Below are 20,044 nucleotides of genomic sequence, written 5' to 3'. Positions count from 1 at the left end.
TGTCTTCTGGGTATTGCAGTCTGAGTAGGTTAGATATACCATAAGGGATATTCGGGATTAAGGCCTCAATGAACTACATTACCCGCTAGTCACAAGAAATGTCATAACTTCCGTTCAAGGGTTGAAGGTTGAACATTTAGCAATTCAATGGCGACTCCAGCCTTGTAGCCGGTTAATGTAAGCACCATTACTTATTATCTCACTGCAAACAATATTGTAACATAATTTGTGTATGGAATTAGATTTTTGCTGTAAAAGTGAACAACGTTATTCTCCTGCAGCTGGTATTTGTATTGCATTAGATTGACATCCTGATTAGAAATATATATATATATATATATATATATATATATATATATATATATGCTGATTATTTGATGCGATGGAATACTAAATATCGCCTTCTTATAAATCGCTTTCTGTTCCTAACTACGTACATTATACCGCTTTTCGTTTTACAAAAGAAACGGATGTAAGTTGTATGTATGTAATAATTACCCCCATTTGGTATTTGAAACTCGCAGCTTCCATCAAAGCTTTGTCTCTGAAATAAAAGTAGAGCAGCTTACTGAATTTGCTCCTATTTTACACAACCTTTAATTGCAACGTGTACTACAGCACTTATATACATAGGTTAACATAGCAGATGTTATGAATGAGCTTCTAAAACCACGGACAAACCAGGGGTACACAATGTGAGCCCAGATACGTAGATCGCTCATTGAAGTGTGTGACTGCTTTGTCTCTTTGCAGAGTCAGGTGGAGTTTTGGATGCAGGCCTTTCCCTGTTCGTGATGGATGAAGGCAGTCTGGAGGCTGCCATTGAGACCTACAATGCGCAGCTCCAGCAGGTGGATACTGCGCTGGGGGCTGGGCTGGACCCCTCCCAACACTCGGACCTCTTGAAGCTCAAGGAGGACTTGCACCAGCTGATTGAGCTCACTGAGTCCAGCCTGGTGTCTGTGAAGAAGAGCCGGCTTCTAGCCAGCTTAGAGGAGGGTTTGACCTCTCCAGCCGAGCCCTCAGGAGAAGCTACGCAGGCGAGCTTGGATGATGAGTTTGCGGCTTTTTATGCTTCCGTTGGGGGGCCTTCGTGTGGAGAGCCCTCTGCCAGTGACAACACAGCTTTCTCCCAGGGCTCCAGCCCCAGTCCTGCTCAGGCCAGCGAGGAAGAGGAGGATGAGGAGGGGCAGGAGGAAATAGATGATGAGATGAGTGGCATGAAGGTGTGTGCCCCTTACCGCACATCTTGGGGAACGCTGGAGTACCATAATGCCATGGTAGTGGGAGCGGAGGCCTCGGACTGTGTGCGTGTTTTATACGTCCACCCGACGCACAAATCCATGAAGCCCTGCCCCTACTTCCTGGAGGATAAGTGCCGCTTCGTGGACAGGTGCAGGTAAGCAGAGGTCTATACAGAGAAACAAGCCAGACAGCCACAGCTCTTTAAGATGTACTTTAAGACTGTGTTCTCTTATGAGCTTATCTTTGGTGTCCCATCCAGGTTCTCCCACGGAGAGGTGGTGTCCGTGTCTGAACTGAGGCAGTTTGAGGATTCAGACCTCAGTTCTTTCCAGGAGGGATCTGCCTGTTTAGCCAGACATGAGGATGGCATCTGGTACCCAGCCACAATCACCGGTTTGTGAAGATCTCAATATCCAAATGCAACTAGTATAGGCTAACTCTATATGACAAGGGACTAGGGGTGAGATGATGCACTAAAATCACGATCCATCCATCCATCCATCCATCCATAATATGTATCACAATACTATACTCTACTACTATACTATACTATACAATACTCTACATTACAGACCTAATGTATACATTTTAAATACGCAGATTTATTTCAAATGAAAGCCTATGTATTCATCACAAAGTGGTACTAACTTAAAAACTTTTTTTTTTGTTGGTGGGTAGATATCGACAGCGGTTACTACACGGTCAAATTCAACTCGGCTTTGCTGAAGGAAGCAGTGGTGGAAGCTGATGGCATTATCCCCCCACTGAGGAAAGAGCACCCCTCCTCGTCCGAGTCTGAAGATGATGACATGGTGGAGTATTCAGCCTACGCCAAAGGTAGCGTGACATGCACCATTGATAGCCAGTTTTGTGTGACAAAATAGGTAAGATAAGTGTGACAATTATTTCAACAGATGTGTTAGAGAAAATATAAGCGCTTTGTGATATTAATTTATGAAAGGCACAATATACAATAATGTTGATTACTCTAATGGACGATGGCTAACACCTGGAATTAGGATCAGAAATCTTTCAATTATTACTTTCTTATCATATTTAGGCTCTGTGCATGAGTGTAATTAACTTATTTAACACCTATCCCAGCTTAACTTATGAATGCATGTTGATTTTCTGCTTTCTGGCAAGAGTGGAAATCTCTTTAGTTCTCATGCTGTTTTCTGTCTCTCTGACAGTTGTAGATTCAATGTCGACAGAGTCGGAGGACTGGGCTGCTCCCTGTAGCTCAAGTTTTGGGGGCTGGGAGCAACACACCAGAGGAATTGGATCCAAGCTCATGGCCAAAATGGGTTACGAATTTGGGAAGGGTAAGAACAGATGGTGATCACAGCTTTTTTAATCTATTTCAAGGTATGAACAGGATGTGTGATATAAGGAAGAGTTTCACTAAGTACATTTATAATATAGTGCTGAATTTATTTGCTTTTTATCCTTTGCTAATCTCAACTCGTAAAACAAAGCCTGAGACGACTCAAAGCAAGCGTTCTTCCTTGTCTTCTTCCAGGCTTGGGAAGGAATGCTGAGGGACGTGTGGAGCCAGTGCTGGCGGTGGTTTTGCCCAAAGGGAAATCTCTGGACCAGTGTGCTGACATCCTGCAGAAGAAAAGGCTGGGGAAGCTCGGCAAGGACAGGCCGGGGAATTCCAGGAAGAAAGGGAAATGGAGGTCAGGCCCTTCCAAAACCCGGACCGATGTTTTTGACTTTTTGAATAGCCAGCTGGGTGGTGAACGCCAGGGCGATTCGGCTGAAGCAGGTGCCCCAGCCGAGACGAACAGTAAAGAGACCTACAGGGGAGGAAAGACGGCTAAGAGGTCTCTCAATGTCAAGCTCTACCAAGCCTCTGGGAAAGTTGCTCAGACCGAGAGGGAAATCAACAGCATTACCAAGTCCCTGAGCAGAAACATGGGAAGGTGGGTTAGGTTAAACAGGGGTATCATGGTGACCCTAACATATCCGCTTGACACTCAAGCCTGTCTGCATCTACCAAAGTTCAGTCATATTTATAATGGCATATTTATTCTGAAAACAACATGTTTCATTCACACCTCGTGCATCAGGGTGAAAATAGGCTTATATTTCAAACCTGGTGACTGTAAAGCAGAAAATGAAGTCAAGCACTGTTTTTCACAGCTAGTTAGCATCTCGATGATGTTATGCTTATCCTTCAGACTTGATGCATTTTTAAACAGCACAGGGTCGTGTGCAATGGCATCTGCTCCAAGTCAGATTGCTTTTCCGGGAGAGTGGCACTGCATGTGAGTAAACAGACTTTTAACTGGGGTTTGTGCAACAACGTGTATGTGTATACACTGGAGATTTCAGAGAGATAAGAATCAATAACAGTAAAAAAGACTAGAAAATTACAGTTGTGATTCTTAAAGATCTGGATCTAACAACACAGTCTGAAGTAGAATGGACAATTAGAAGACCTTGCTTCCCCCTAAGACTAGACCATGTCATCTGAGCTGTAATTATGCAAGCCACCGGATGACTTTGATTTTCATTTCCCCCACACAGTGTCAGCAGAGAGAACATTTTTTCACCTTAATTCACTTACATTCAACCTCTGTGAATGGTAGAATTGTCTGCCAGCCAAATAAATCACAGTTAGCATCCTACCTGATTGTGGCTTTTGATTGCCTGCCTCCCTGCCCTGAGGCTTAAACTTTTTGATGATGATTTTTCATTTGTGAAACTGATCTTTTCTTCTTCTTTTTCATTATTGTGCTCTGAGGCTGTGAGACAACTGAATAATTTACAGCCCAATTCCCACTTCTTAGATCAAATCAGGAAATCATTAATTAACAGGCGTTTGCGGTTAATTCTCACGTGCGTGGCTCGGAAAAACAAAAAATCTTGGCCAGAATGAGATTTGTATGATTCTTTCTTTACAGATCTTGACAATTGTAAGCTACAGCATTACACTGAATCAAGTGCTACTTTTTTGTTTGAGAAACACTTTGTCTCTGGAAGTAAAACCCATCCGGGTCTTTAATAGTAGACCCCTTGAGAGATCTCAAATGTTTTAATTAAGGGAGTTGTGTTGAATATTAAATCTAATTCTTGGTAACACAAACTGACCTTTTCAAATGCTTTTGAAATGGCTGTTATGATACACATTGCATTTGTGGGACATTTCCTCTTTTGGTGGTTTAGTTATTTAGTAATTAGTGAGTTAATTAGTCTTAAATGTGGTGGCGATACTCTTTACCACAAGCATTTTGTCAAACAGGGTTATATTATCCCTGTAAATCAGTCCTATATGTGACTATAATGTGCTTTAAAACTCCAGTACACTACAGTCTCAACTACACTGTCACTGCAGCTCGCAGGGCAGATTTTGAAATCGTTTTTCTTGTCAAATTATATTGTCCAACCCTGCACATGCTAGTTCATTATTGCCTTACAGGCTCTGAGTGTCCAGCATCAAAGATATCATGTAAAGGCCCTCGCTGTGCTTAAGGTAGTGTAGACACTAACTGCACTCTAGTCTCCCGTTTCCCCTGTAGCCCAGTACCTGTCAACACATCAAAATATTAACTAGTTCCTGTTAAACCAACTTGTGTGTATATCCACAGATATATATATTTTTTACCCTCAGTGTTTGCTCATGTTTATGAGCGTCTCTTTCTTGTGTTGCAGGGACAAAGCTATGACAAGTCACCTGGAAGAGAGGCTGTCGGCAGCAAGAAAGCAGCTGGTCGTGCTGAAGGAGCAGGAGGTTAGCATACAGAGGGAGCGCAGGAAAGCCGATACACATAAGAAGATGACTGAGTTTTGATTTTATCAGTTCATTACCCCTTTATTTTCTTTTTTACATTTGCTTTTGTGTTCATTCTTGTAACTGCAGGACTCGGCGATCCCACACCTGCCCATGATTTTGTTTTTCTCCGTCTTCCTCGTAACCGGAGTGATGTGTTTGCATAATTGCAGTCAGCTGAATGTGTGTGTGTGTATCTGTATATATTTTTGTTTTAAAGAGGAAAAAAAATCTAAAAGTGTTTGTGGTATAGGAGCATGATTTTTTTCTTTCTTTCTTTTCTTCTTTTGGGTTCCATCAGTAAATTGGCTCACAAAATTAGCTTTTCTTTCGTTCCAGGGATTTTCTCATTGTGGGCTCTCCAGCTTAACAGCGCTGAATTTTAAAGCAAGTTCTTTATATAGTGCTCTTTCTTTCCATGTTACCAGAGACACTATAGAAGAGCTTGAAATTCTGGATGAAACCCCTTCAGGGAAGATCTCTAAATGTATTTTTTTCTTTTGAGTGCTTTTTATTTTCTTCTGCCGCCGCTGTAATTGTGCCCCGAGAAATGCAGAGAGACAGGTTACATTGAGCTGACTCGCAATGGGAAATTTGCCTGTTTTTAGGCTCAGACAGAATTCTGTGACCGGATTTAACCCCTGAAGCCCCCCGTTTTTTATTTCTTATTTTACTATTTTGAAAGTGAAACGCCAACTTTTAAAAATGTACTTCAATGTTTGTTCAATTGAACTGAAAACAGGCAGATGCAGGCTTTGTCCTCATCAGCTCTGTGAAATGTCACACTAACACTGTCAGTCGTGGGTGCTGTGCTGTACTTGGGGAAGCTCCATGCTGCGTGAGTGCCAGACAACAAGGGAAATGCGACTGGGATACCAAAAGGAATTGCTTTGTGACGTGAATAGAGTTCTGCCCCACTACGGTTATTGTCACGGCATTCTGTTATGGCTTCTTTAATAGTCTGATGAGCAGTACCTTGCGTGATGATGTTCATGATGTCATTAAACAAGAAAAAGGTCACACTGTCTCATCTGTTTCATTTCACAACAAAAGAAGAAGCCCTTTTAAATTCTTCCAGAAAAACTGATGACAATATCTTGTTTTTTTGTCCAGAGTACACCTGCCTCGAACATCTGTCTATGTAAACGTTTCCAAGTGATGACAAAAAATCCTTTCTTCCAGATGTATTTAATCCTTTAATCTTAAACTTGTAACAACTACAGGAGCCGTTTGAAAGAAAATGGAAATTATTGTTCATTAAATAGAAACTGCTGGATCAAACAGTTGTGACCAGTTTTCACAATGGCCGTCTATTTCCGTTCTTAAGCTGTGATTTCCTCTTCTAGGATAGAGGGGGGAAAAAGTTAAAAGAGCAATTATTGTGCAATCAAATATGAAACAATTGCAAATCAAAATGCTAATGCTCCATCAGCCGGGTGTAAAAACGAATTGCTTGCGGTAGGCAGAATTACGACAAAACAAAAGCGGTGCTTCGTTCTGCATTAAAATACAACTCAGTGGAAACAGATGAGGTATGCTCATGCTGCAGAGGCAATTTGAAGGACAATTTTGGGACATCATGATTGAAAGCCCATTTTTAACCTTGCACTTTTGGTGCTTAACAGGTTGGTGCTCAGAATGTTTTTCTAAGCTTTCAGTTCTAAACATTTAATATCTTTTCATCGCAGTTAGTGTAACATTCCTCTGTCTGGTCACTCCTTTTACAGTCAGGAAAAAAAGTATTTGATCCCCTGCTGGTTTTGTACGTTTGCCCACTGACAAAAAATGATCAGTCTATAATTTTGATGGTAGTTGTATTTTAACAGTGAGAGACAGAATAACAACAAAAAAATCCAGAAAAACGCATTTCAAAAAAGTTATAAATTGATTTGAATGTTAATGAGTGAAATAAGTATTTGATCCCCTATCAATCAGCAAGATTTCTGGCTCCCAGGTGTCTTTTATACAGGTAACGAGCTGAGATTAGGAGCACTCTCTTAAAGGTAGTGTTCCTAATCTCAGCTCGTTAGCTGTATAAAAGACACCTGTCCACAGAAGCAATCAATCAATCAGATTCCAAACTCTCCACCATGGCCAAGACCAAAGAGCTGTCCAAGGATGTCAGGGACAATATTGTAGACCTACACAAGGCTGGAATGGGCTACAAGACCATCGCCAAGCAGCTTGGTGAGAATGTGACAACAGTTGGTGCGATTATTCGCAAATGGAAGAAACACAAAATAACTGTCAGTCTCCCTTGGTCTGAGGCTCCATGCAAGATCTCACCTCGTGGAGTTTCAATGATCATGAGAACGGTGAGGAATCAGCCCAGAACTACACGGGAGGATCTTGTTAATGATCTCAAGGCAGCTGGGACCACAGTCACCAAGAAAACAATTGGTAACACACTACGCCGTGAAGGACTGAAATCCTGCAGCACCCGCAAGGTCCCCCTGCTCAAAAAAGCACATGTACAGGCCTGTCTGAAGTTTGCCAATGAACATCTGAATGATTCAGAGGAGAACTGGGTGAAAGTGTTGTGGTCACATGAGACCAAAATCGAGCTCTTTGGCATCAACTCAACTCGCCGTGTTTGGAAGAGGAGGAATGCTGCCTATGACCCCAAGAACACCATCCCCACCGTCAAACATGGAGGTGGAAACATTATGCTTTGGGGGTGTTTTTCTGCTAAGGGGACAGGACAACTGCACCGCATCAAAGGGACGATGGACGGGGTCATGTACCGTCAAATCTTGGGTGAGAACCTCCTTCCCTCAGCCAGGGCATTGAAAATGGGTCGTGGATGGGTATTCCAGCATGACAATTACCCAAAACACTCAGCCAAGGCAACAAAGGAGTGGCTCAAGAAGAAGCACATTAAGGTCCTGGAGTGGCCTAGCCAGTCTCCACACCTTAAATCCATAGAAAATCTGTGGAGGGAGCTGAAGGTTCGAGTTGCCAAACGTCAGCCTCGAAACCTTGGAGAGGATCTGCAAAGAGGAGTGGGACAAAATCCCTCCTGAGATGTGTGCAAACCTGGTGGCCAACTACAAGAAACGTCTGACCTCTGTGATTGCCAACAAGGGTTTTGCCACCAAGTACTAAGTCGAAGGGGTCAAATACTTATTTCCCTCATTAACATGCAAATCAATTTATAACTTTTTTTAAATGCGTTTTTCTGGATTTTTTTGTTGTTATTCTGTCTCTCACTGTTAAAATACACCTACCATTAAAATTATAGACTGATCATTTTTTGTCAGTGGGCAAACGTACAAAATCAGCAGGGGATCAAATACTTTTTTCCCTCACTGTAGGTTTTAAAATGCTCTTTGATTAATGGACTACCTACATTTAAAGTACAATACATTAATTTGGGGTCCAGCTATCTACCTCCGGTCCACCTTCATTAAAGCTTACCTCCATCCATCGAGTGGAGCAAGAAAACCTGTCTATTGTCATGCTCTGCAATGTACAGTACTTGATTTACTTATGTTTCCTTCACTTAATCAGGCTAAAGGATATCTAAGACTCAGACATGGATGTATCTTTGCAAGGAAGCCAATGATGCTGACCACTGTTGAGCAGTGTATGATCCACTTTCGGTTTTATGACAGCTTGTTACCTTATTTGAAGTAAATCTGCTCAAATACACCTGTGCAGATAAAATATTAGTTTTTCTACAAAAGAAGGTGAAGTGTTTCATTCACACTCAATTTCCAATAACAGGCTTCATCTTAATATATCGGTTTGTTTGTCGAAATCAGTAGCAGAGACCCTTATGTATTTGTTTGAACTGCTTCAATTGTATCCAGGAAAGTTCAGCTTCCATTTGCCTACGTCAATGCTAAACAAAAGGTTTCACTCTGTCTATTTCTTAGATAATTCACTAACCTCTTGAAACCCCACGAATACGTGGTAGACAAAGCCTTGTTGTCTTTGAAACTGGTGTGTGCAGTTTCTGGTTTCTTTGTGACTGCTGTAATGAGTTTGTTCCTAGTTCCTTTGTTCCTTGTCCATGCAGACGTGGGTTTGTTATTCTGATCTCAGTTGACTTCTGACTTCAATCGTGATTACTGGTGAGGAGAATGCTGTGGGTTCGTCCAAGGAGCTGAGTCACAGCAGGAATGTGTGGAGCTTCCTCATAATTCCCCTTGACACAATAAAAGCTTCTGTAGATGAGGATTATTTAAAAGTCAAGTGTCTAAATAAGTTTACGTTTTTTGTATTTGTTTTATCCGTGGGTGGGTGGATTTTAAATCTGACGTCTTTAGGTTTGGAAGTATGAATGACTTTATCACTGTAGGTGCAGGCAGTGGAAATTCATACAAGGTCGTGCAGCATTTTCTATTGCTGTCATGTCATGTAATTTAATGTTTATTTTACTTTTAGTTACGTTTATTGTATTGTATCATTTCTTACTTTTGTTAGAAAGCCAAGTTACAGTGGAAAGCCATTAATCGTGACTCCTGTGTACTTGTCTTAATGTGGATTTCTTTCCTTTGGCTTCTGGGAACAAGTCTTACAGATGTAGACCTATGAAGAAGTGTAGCCCTGACCTTCCCTTCTTATCCTTTGTAGCAAGGCATGTGAAATGCAGTTTGGAAAATAATTAAATAAAGAAAAAGGATTTAATTCACTGGAAGGAATAATTGCTCTGATCCTGTAGGCAGTGTAAGATATTATTTGTTAGAATGTATTTTTCTATGGGAAATTCTGTTCTATCTGGTTCGGTAGAGGAAACAGATTTCCTTCCTTTTATCTAAGCTCCCTGGTAGCCTCTGGTAGCCCCTGGTAACCTTATCTGTATGTCCAGAAGACCAAAAGGGACCTGTCCTCTTATTGGCTCCTAGCCAATTTAAAAAGGACCCCCACATTTTACATTAGCATAAAACACCCAAGTCATGGTGGTGGCAAAATGCTATTGGTTGGAAGGAAACCTTATAAAAAGGAAAACAAAGAGAAGTTTAGTCTCTTAACTTATTCATTCGTCAACGAGACAACACAAGAGAGACAGAGAGAGACACACTGCTTCCTGCCTGACCAGACTGGCCTATAAGCTGTACTGTGAGGAGAAAGAAGAAAATGGGTATTATCTGTTTCTTACTGTAATCCAGCAGAAGCTTAATATTACTTATTTTCAGTAATATAATTTAATGATATTAGTTTCCTATTTTTGTCAAAATAAATGATTATTGCACATCTGTGACTTGACCGCATCTTCCCTCTAATAAGAATCTTAAAAGAGAAACCAATTGACTTATGAGTTTTCAGTTCAACTATTTATTTAGATTGATTGAAAAACCAAGCATATCACATTCTCTTACAGCAGGCTAACTGGATTTTGGGATCTACAGAGAAATCGTACTTCTATTTCTCGCATATGAATAAAAGCTCTGCAATCTTTAAAAAATGATGAAATGCTTTGTGTTATTTAAAGGGAAGAACAACTTTCTCGCTGATAAGTGTAGATTGTGGGTATCCTCACCTGGAGAAGCGTGTTATTGACATTTATTATTATTAATTTATTTTTGCCAGGACTTGTGATGAATTTTGTATACTTAATCTATTCCTGTTGGTAGCTGCAGTAGACTTTTGAAAAACCAAATGAGTGGAAGTATATCATATTCATGTGGAATAGGAAGGACAGTAAAATGTCCTTTTGAAGTAGGTAATGGAACTGGGATTGAAAAGGCAATGTTTGTGCCTTATTGTTTGTCTTTCATCTCCATCTGAATTACAGATGAATTGATTGTGATAAAGAATCCTTAAGGGAAGGCCTTTGAAATCAGGCTCCCGAACACAGTCTCAATGTTAACTGAAGATGTGCAGAAGTGTGCGTGTGAGGGCAAATAAATAAGCCCTTATTTAAAAAAAAAATGCCATCATGAATAATCAATTTATTATAACAGAAATACTGCTGACCTTGGTAGACTTACGAAAGAAGAAAAGATGGTGATTACGTCTTGGACAGATGTACTCCAGAATAAATCATTTTGCCTCACGAACATCCTGTTTTGATGTGAAACCTCTCATTTGGCTGAGAATAAGGGACGGCCCCAGAATGACACACTTAAAGGTTTGATTCATCAGTGCACCACACCTGTGAGAAATGTGAAGATGATTCAGAATTGAACCGATTTATTGATGTGATGCACAATACTCACCCAGTATGTAAATGCATACAAAATCCTGTATGAACCTGTTTGTGATACAGGGGCCTTCAGCATTCCTCACCCTCTACTGTTTTGGTTGTGTTCTCAAACCATTTAACTATCTCTAGTTTGACACCACCAGTAGAAGAGCGGTATGAATCTGACTAAATAAATACATTACTTATTGTCTAGGAGTTGCCTACAAACTTAGAACAGTTGGAGAATGGGATTTTACCAAAGGGGCAAAATGAAGGTGTGCCTTGTCGATTTGTTATATATGCTGTTGATTGTCTGTTAGCTAATATAATCTATCAGACATGCATATCAATCAGCACAATATGAATATTAATTAAGAATTTTTAAATTACAACACCTTTTATTATCTATTTCTTAGCAGATGCCCTTATGGACTTACAGCGTACACAATAAACATTTGAAAGCATTACTCAAAAGCAGTGGTACAATGAAACAGACAAACAAGGTTGCAAGTGCTTGATCCTTTTCTTTCCCAGCATGTTTGCACATTATCCTGAAATTCAAGACGGGGCTTTTCAAGGTTGTTGTTTGTTTTATGATCACTGTTCTTCCTGCATTCAGGACAGTCAGTTCCTGCATTAGTAACACATTCAGTAATTGTACAGATTATGGTTACCTGCTGTATTCCTGTAAGTGAAAAACATCTAAATGTGGAACCATGATGATGCTTAGTTATCAGCAGAGGTCAGACGTTTCAGAAAGGTACATTGTATTTTCAGAAGGAATACACAACCAGAATGAGAGTGTAAATCCATGAATGAATAGATACAGAAGCCCCTTTCATACCAGCATCCTCAGCATACCCAGAGCAACCCTACTCGCTTTCACAGTTTCAATGAGCAGGTCAGAGCTATGGTCAGTGTGGGAATTAGTCTCTGCAGTGCCTTTCATCATCTCGCTCAGCTGACTGACCTTCCTCCTGAGGTGCCCTTGGCCTGGCCGTTTCAATCAATTATCTAATTATGTTCATATATATATATATATATATATATATTTAATGAATTCATTTTATTCACTTTTGATGGTTGTGTCTGAGGCACATGGAAGAAAGACATTAAAATGACACCAGCATTTAGTCATCTTTTGCCTTTTTTTAATGTAATTCCCATCTGTTTTTTATTCTCCTCAGCACACACAGTTAGCACACATTAGTGTCCTTTGGCCATACCTTGCCCCCCACTTTGACAGCTTCATCTGTTTGTTTTATGCATCCTGTCAAATCTGCTGACAGTGTCTTATTTGAATATGCCGTCTCGTGTGGTTTCATTTTTTTTGGCACCATTCTGCAGGCCAAAGCAATGAAACAGTTCAAAGGTTGCCGATTATATTTCCCAAAGGCAGCTTAAAAGCAATTCTCAGTTGTTTTGCTCCCATGCCCTCACACCTCCTTAATTTCCTTTTTCTGTTTTAATGTAGTTAGTTTTGCTGCTATTGAAACCAACATCTGGCTTTCACATCTGTAGACCTCTTGAGTTTTTGAAGGGCTTTCATTCTTTCAAAATAGTATTTGCTGTAGCCCATGTCTTCTTCTTTTGCAAGCTGCAGGTGCAAAGTAGGGGCAAAGATCCTCAGCACTTGCAAATCCCTTACTAAAATGTCTTTCCACCTTCAAAGTGTACAGTTGTAGCTTCATTTCAGACTGGCCGTGCACCCTACAGTCAAACTGGATTTAGGCATAAGCTGTAAGGTGTAGGTGTAAGCTCCAGCTTAAGGTCTCAGGTTATGAGGGGCCTCTTAATATTTAAAATATATATATACACCAATCAACCATAACATTATGACCACCTGCCTAATATTGTGTTTCCACTTTTGCCGTCAAAACAGCCCTGACCCATCGAGGCTAGACCTCTGAAGGTGTGCTGTGGTATCTGACACCAAGACGTTAGCAGCAGATTATTTAAGTCCTGTAAGTTGCGAGGTGGGGCCTCCATGGATCGGACTTGTTTGTCCAGCACATCCCACAGATGCTCGATTGGATTGAGATCTGGGAAATTTGGAGGCCAAGTCAACACCTTGAACTCGTGATTCATCAGACCATGCCACCTTATTCCATTGCTCCGTGGTCCAGTTCTGATGCTCATGTGCCCATTGTAGGTACTTTTGGCAGTGGACAGGGTCCCTGACTGGTCTGCGGCTACACAGCCCCATATGCAACAAACTGCGATGCAGTGTGTGTTCTGACACCTTTCTATCAGAACCAGCATTAACTTTTTCAGCAATTTGAGCTACAGTAGCTCGTCTGTTGGATCGGACAACACGGTCCAGCCTTCGCTCCCCACGTGCATCAATGAGCCTTGGCCGCCCATGACCCTGTCACCGGTTCACCGCTTTTCCTTCCTTGGACCACTTTTGATAGGTACTGACCACTGCAGACCGGGAACACCCCACAAGAGCTGCAGTTTTGGAGATGCTCTGACCCAGTCGTCTAGCCATCACAATTTGGCACTTGTCAAAGTTGCTCAGATCCTTACGCTTGCCCATTTTTCCTGCTTCTAACACATCAACTTTGAGGACAAAATGTTCACTTAATGTTCACTAATATATCCCACCCACCCACAGGTGCCATGATAACGAGATTATCAGTGTTAATCACTTCACCTGTCAGTGGTCATGATGTTATGGCTGATCAGTGTATATTTCAGGTTGTACATAATTTGTTTGTTGTGTTGTTTTTTGTTTATTCCCCCAGATCCAAAATATTTGAATATGACAGGCCATTTGAAAAAACAAACAAACAAAAAAATAGATTTCCCTGCCAATGACTTTAAAACAGTCCTTATACTGCAGCAGTGTCCTTTTCTTTGTTCTTCATTCAGAAGATGTCAATCAAGGGATGATGAGCATAGGAAAAACCAAAGCCTTTCCATCACCACCCAATTCATCTTATCATCATGAGATCAGCACCTTTATTCAGAATTTTGGGATCACTCAATAATTATGAAAATGACTGACATCTCGTCAGAAATGCCTGTATCCAGGTGCTTATCAATGTACCTGGTATAATGTATGCATCTTAGCATAAAGATTATTCTTAAGAGGATAATGCCACTGAACTTTTAATAGACTTGAATCTCTTGTACTTACAGTAACTTTTTAAATCTTTATTTAGTTGCCTATTCTTTAACACCACACACACACACATATATATATATATATATATATATTTCAATAGCCTACTGTATATACTTACATACATTAATTTAATACAACAGAGCCCGTGTCAATAGAAATAGCAATCCTTCACTATATACCCTTCCCCTGAATATACATTCAGCGTGACACTACTTTAAAGCTTGAGTTTGTAGCAAAGATATATAGGAATGACAATGAAACTGTCTTTGCTTTAAACATTTCTGGAAGATAATACAAATTGTTGCAACGTTGATATAGCAATACTAACATTTAGGTACTACAGTTACTTTGTGGAAGTAAAAAAAAATACGGTTTAATATCATGGTTTATAGGTTAATTATAGCAGAATATGTACACGTGCTTTAACTTCACGTTTTAAAAAAACATGTTCTTAATAATCCTATTCTTCAAAATACTACATTTATTTAGAACCTAATTGTGGGTACAGTTTAGGTCACATGGGATCAGGTATAGACACAACTGGGCTATTGCTCTGATTGAAGACACTGTTCATGAGAACACAAGAGGGGATCCGTGCGCAAGCTCAATGACATGCAATGACACCCGCATAACATACACGTGTTTCTTTTCAATACAAATCACACCTGCATCATTTTTCACTGCTTCAGTAAGCATTTTTCACATTTCTAAGTAGACATTTGGTATTAAGCTTTTTATTTTCACCTGGTTAATATAAAACTAGAAATTATTTGATTGTGCCAAAAAACAGCAACAGTGTAACTCATTATTTGTTTACGTAATTGTTTAATCATAATTAACCGATTCTACGAGCGGAGGTTTCGCCGTGATCTTGTAGAGCATATTTACGCAGTTCTGGGCAGATCTGCAGAATCCCAGTGATCCCATTGGTGGAGCAGCGCAGACCCGCGCATATCTCCAGACATCTGCGCTACATGAACGCGACCTGTAAATTGGAGGCGGCCAATGCTTTCAGATCAGAGTCGAACTAGTCATAGACTGTAATACTGTTAGGAAGTTGTACAAACGGTACACTTTAATTTCTCTCATATACTTTTGAAAGTAAACCCAGTCTAGTCCTGTGTAAAGAAAATCCGACAGGGGTCAATAATTAAGGTTTGAATCACGACTTTCTTTCTTTCTTCCTTTATGTATTTGTTTATTAACATACCAGAACAGATGCAGTATAGCAACCCATATAAAGGAGAAAACATTGTAAGTATAAAATAAATGAGTCAAATATATGAGCATATTAATCGTAATAGAGTTTGAGTAACAAAACGTGTAGAATATATTGCTTTCTTAAAACAGATTACAAATGCCTGAGGTACATAACCTATATTGATTTAATTCTGCTGTACTGTTATGCTTTTAATCTTAGATGTTACACAGTTTCATTGGAAAATGTGTAATTATTACAAATGGTTGCAACATTGTTCGTGTCATTGTTCGCCAACGTTTATCAATCGATTATTATTTTTATGTATAAAATGTATTCCTTGCTAAATCGTAATATAAATATTGTTTAGTCAGCTGCACAACCCAAAATGTGGTACAGTTTGAAATGTTTTCTACAAAACAGTTCCATCCTAAAATTGATTAAAATAACTGTCAGGTTTCTCGGTGTGCATGAAGGGCATTTGGCAATTCAGTTGTCGGTTTAGTTCAGTTGAGTAAAGTAAAAGTAGAAATTCCCATCGAAGGCAATCTAGATGGATTGAGCTGTCCCAGATTCCAGAGAGACTCCACTGCAGGACAAATATATTTCAGACGTGGTGTCTGTAATTCTTACCTGGATTAAGAATAATCTTCAAAGGAGTAATGAGAGTATACATATTTGTGTGGGGGACAGTTTAGATGTGAAAGTCTGTTAATGAAATGGACAAATCAAAGGTAACTGAAGAAATATTGCTTCTGGTGTCATCTAAACAGAATCATAACCCAGACATTCAGGGCTTAACTGTGAGGCTTATCAGGATCTGTAAATGGGATGAACAGATAGAAATATACATGGTGGTGTATAATAAATATGTTACATCATTACTGGACTGAAACATTGTGGTTTGACTTCTATTACAGAGTTAGGATGGTAGCCTACCACTATTGTAGACCTTCTGTTGTGGAAAACATCTTTCTTCTGAGCATATTGCTTATTCTTTCTTTCACAGTCATTGCCCAGAGAAAGAAAAGTCCACATTTTTCACTTCATTGGCTATCTTCCGTGGAGCAAGAGGTTTGTAAGCTCTGTCTGAGTCAGGGTATAGTTCTCTTGCTGGTAAAACACTAGCGTAAATTCTGTCTGTCAGAGCTAATTATCATAAATGTGGAATCTAATCAGCTGTGCTCTATTACTTGGGATTCCCGTCCAAATGAGGTTATGCTATTTTTTTTTTCTTTTCAATTGGCTTGGCTTGTGTGATTACAGCATGGGATTGAAAAATTGATTACCAGATTGTTGGGCTAATTGACAGAGGTGACAGAGGTAACATTCAAGGAGGTCCAAAATAAATGTGTCACACTCCAGAGTGGTGAGCTATGGGGAAATAGACTAATAAAAGAAAAAAGGGAAAGAAGAAAAAAACAGTGTCAAGTTCTGGCATACAGTCTCCCATTAGATTGACAAATTGTAGCATAAGCCATTTAAAGAATAAAGCCACCTTTGTGTATATTAATAATGATATTCGACTTCATTATTTTGCGATATAAAGAATGGAAGACTTAGGCTTATTTAACAAAGAATGAGCTACTTCCTTTATTACTGAGGGATTTGTCCCTGCCTTTTCTTTGCTGATAACGGCCAAGAAAAGACAAAATAAAATCATAACCTCTTTTGCTCCTCTGTAGTTCCATTAATTACTCATTTGTGTGCGCTTTTCATTTATCAGAGATAAGGCCAGCCCTTGCACGTCATTCTAAGCTCTGTGTCGGCTGCCATTTGCTTTTGATTAATAACACCAGAGTTTTCCAGCGACGGATGCAGATTATGTTAATTCTCACAAGAGTCTAGCCTGTCTCTCTCCTTCTCACTGTGCGCCAGTTGAGCTGCGTAGGCCAGATGTATGTTTATTAACACGACCAGGCTGGACTGAAACAATCCTAACCTGATCATAATTATCATTCCAGTTGGCTGCAGTTTTCTAAGACTGGGAACTCTGTGGTGTCGCAAGACATTTCACGATGGCATTTCATGACTCTTTAGAGTGCCCTGATTGGCCAAACATGCGAAGACCACAGGTGAGCCCTGCTTGCTTGTTGGCAGCTAGGAAGACAGAGGAAGAGCAATAACTCCAGACAACCTGATATCTGAGCCCTTTCACCCACAGCTTTCAAGAATTAAACCTATATGCAGTGCTGTGTTTTCGACTCCCCCCAAGTGTGAAAGTGCAATTTTTCTTGTTGGGGGATTAGCTGTCTATAAGCAGCTGCCCTGTCTGTTGTGCCTGCTCTGTTCACTTATTCCCATATGTATGCTTTGCTCAGCCTGATATTGTGATGTAGACTCAGTGGCATGCAGTCCTGACCTTCTTCCAGTGAGTGCAGAACTAGGAGGCGGTATTGATGGGAAAGCCAGGCAGTTATACTTAATTTCATCTGCAGAGGTAGGACCTACAATGTACTTCAAATCTGGGCCTTGCGGAGCCCAGGGTATGTCTAGTTTTCATTCCACCTGAGTAGTTAATTAGTTAATTGAACTCATTATTAGCTTAAATGACCTTTCTCAGGTCGAATGCAGGTGATCATTCAGATAATACAATACAATATGTGTGAAAAATATGCTAGAGTGAAAGGAGCAGGGGGTGGGATGCAGAACCGAACCTGCAAGTTGACTTGGTTGCTAGGAGACCACGATGTCCCAAATATACATACAGGGGATTCAGAATTGTCTTCATTATCTATTAGGCAACTCCCTCCCAAAAAACAGTGTGAAACAATACTGGGCAGCGAGAGTAGGATTATAGAATTCAAAAGCATTTCGATATTTTTTTCCCTTTAAAAATAAAATACAAATCTTATTATTGTCCATTTATTTAAGGTAGGCATTTCTATACAGAAATCTGTGCAGACAAGGCTCTTTTTATCCATATCTTCTGTGTATTTACTATATGTATTTTGATGGAAAGGTTTGTTTTAGGTCCTGTTTTGCAGGAGTTAGTCAAGGTGTTCACTAATAATGTTTTGTGACTGAAAGAGTGTACATAGTATGTGTCTCAAGAAACTGCTCAAAACTGATGAATTTGCTTATTATACAAGTAGGCAGCTTGAGAAGGGACACAATTAGGGGAAAAAAAAAAAATTACCAGCACACAGTAAATCAGTTATGTTTACATGAAAGGAACTGGAATATCTGTTCTAGGCTCACTAGAAGTAAGTTAAAGGAAATAGCTTTTGAAATAGCACAGTTTTCACAATTTAATTGTAATCTATTTTAAAGATCTCACATGGAAGTAAAAACCAAGAAACAGGGCCAGCGGGTAGCTGACTAAATAATGTAATGTACAGTGAGGGAAAAAAGTATTTGATCCCCTGCTGATTTTGTACGTTTGCCCACTGACAAAGAAATGATCAGTCTATAATTTTAATGGTAGATGTATTTTAACAGTGAGAGACAGAATAACAACAAAAAAATCCAGAAAAACGCATTTCAAAAAAGTTATAAAATGATTTGCATGTTAAAGAGGGAAATAAGTATTTGACCCCTTCGACTTAGTACTTGGTGGCAAAACCCTTTTTGGCAATCACAGAGGTCAGACGTTTCTTGTAGTTGGCCACCAGGTTTGCACACATCTCAGGAGGGATTTTGTCCCAGTCCTTTTTGCAGATCCTCTCCAAGTCATTAAGGTTTCGAGGCTGACATTTGGCAACTCGAACCTTCAGCTCCCTCCACAGATTTTCTATGGGATTAAGGTCTGGAGACTGGCTAGGCCACTCCAGGACCTTAATGTGCTTCTTCTTGAGCCACTCCTTTGTTGCCTTGGCTGTGTGTTTTGGGTCATTGTCATGCTGGAATACCCATCCACGATCCATTTTCAATGCCCTGGCTGAGGGAAGGAGGTTCTCACCCAAGATTTGACGTCCCTTTGATGCGGTGCAGTTGTCCTGTCCCCTTAGCAGAAAAACACCCCCAAAGCATAATGTTTCCACCTCCATGTTTGACGGTGGAGATGGTGTTCTTGGGGCCATAGGCAGCATTCCTCCTCCTCCAAACACGGCGAGTTGAGTTGATGCCAAAGAGCTCGATTTTGGTCTCATGTGACCACAACACTTTCACCCAGTTCTCCTCTGAATCATTCAGATGTTCATTGGCAAACTTCAGACGGGCCTGTACATGTGCTTTCTTGAGCAGGGGGACCTTGCAGGCACTGCAGGATTTCAGTCCTTCATGGCGTAGTGTGTTACCAATTGTTTTCTTGGGGACTATGATCCCAGCTGCCTTGAGATCATTAACAAGATCCTCCTGTGTAGTTCTGGGCTGATTCCTCACCGTTCTCATGATCATTGAAACTCCACGAGGTGAGATCTCGCATGGAGCCCCAGACCGAGGGAGACTGACAGTTATTTTGTGTTTCTTCCATTTGCGAATAAACGCACCAACTGTTGTCACCTTCTCACCAAGCTGCTTGGCGATGGTATTGTAGCTCATTCCAGCCTTGTGTAGGTCTACAATCGTGTCCCTGACATCCTTGGACAGCTCTTTGGTCTTGGCCATGGTGTAGAGTTTGGA

The 20,044-nt window shown here is 40.3% G+C and overlaps 1 protein-coding gene across 1 annotated transcript; it reads left to right on the top strand.

Annotated features, from left to right (window-relative positions):
- Window positions 1–120: 120 nt before the first annotated feature.
- Window positions 121–6,043, top strand: zgpat (zinc finger, CCCH-type with G patch domain). The gene is made up of 7 exons (XM_066702815.1): window positions 121–177; window positions 754–1,399; window positions 1,505–1,638; window positions 1,924–2,082; window positions 2,439–2,570; window positions 2,768–3,173; window positions 4,906–6,043. Exons 2-7 carry the CDS (start codon window positions 795–797, stop codon window positions 5,042–5,044), a joined length of 1,575 nt encoding a protein of 524 aa, XP_066558912.1. The 5' UTR covers window positions 121–177; window positions 754–794; the 3' UTR covers window positions 5,045–6,043.
- The last annotated feature ends 14,001 nt before the right edge of the window (window positions 6,044–20,044 follow it).

This window comes from Amia ocellicauda, chromosome 4, assembly GCF_036373705.1.
Source record: "Amia ocellicauda isolate fAmiCal2 chromosome 4, fAmiCal2.hap1, whole genome shotgun sequence".
Taxonomy (NCBI): Eukaryota; Metazoa; Chordata; class Actinopteri; order Amiiformes; family Amiidae; genus Amia; species Amia ocellicauda.
Note: the sequence above shows the minus strand (reverse complement) of the source record. Positions and strands in the feature narration are given on the sequence as shown.

Bases quoted from the DNA above. Each gene is read 5' to 3' on its own strand.
- zgpat (XM_066702815.1), top strand. From the start codon at position 795: ATGGATGAAGGCAGTCTGGAGGCTGCCATTGAGACCTACAATGCGCAG. The intron at 1,639-1,923 runs GTTTGTGAAGAT...GTTGGTGGGTAG, and splicing joins GTACCCAGCCACAATCACCG to ATATCGACAGCGGTTACTAC. The intron at 3,174-4,905 runs GTGGGTTAGGTT...CTTGTGTTGCAG, and splicing joins CTGAGCAGAAACATGGGAAG to GGACAAAGCTATGACAAGTC.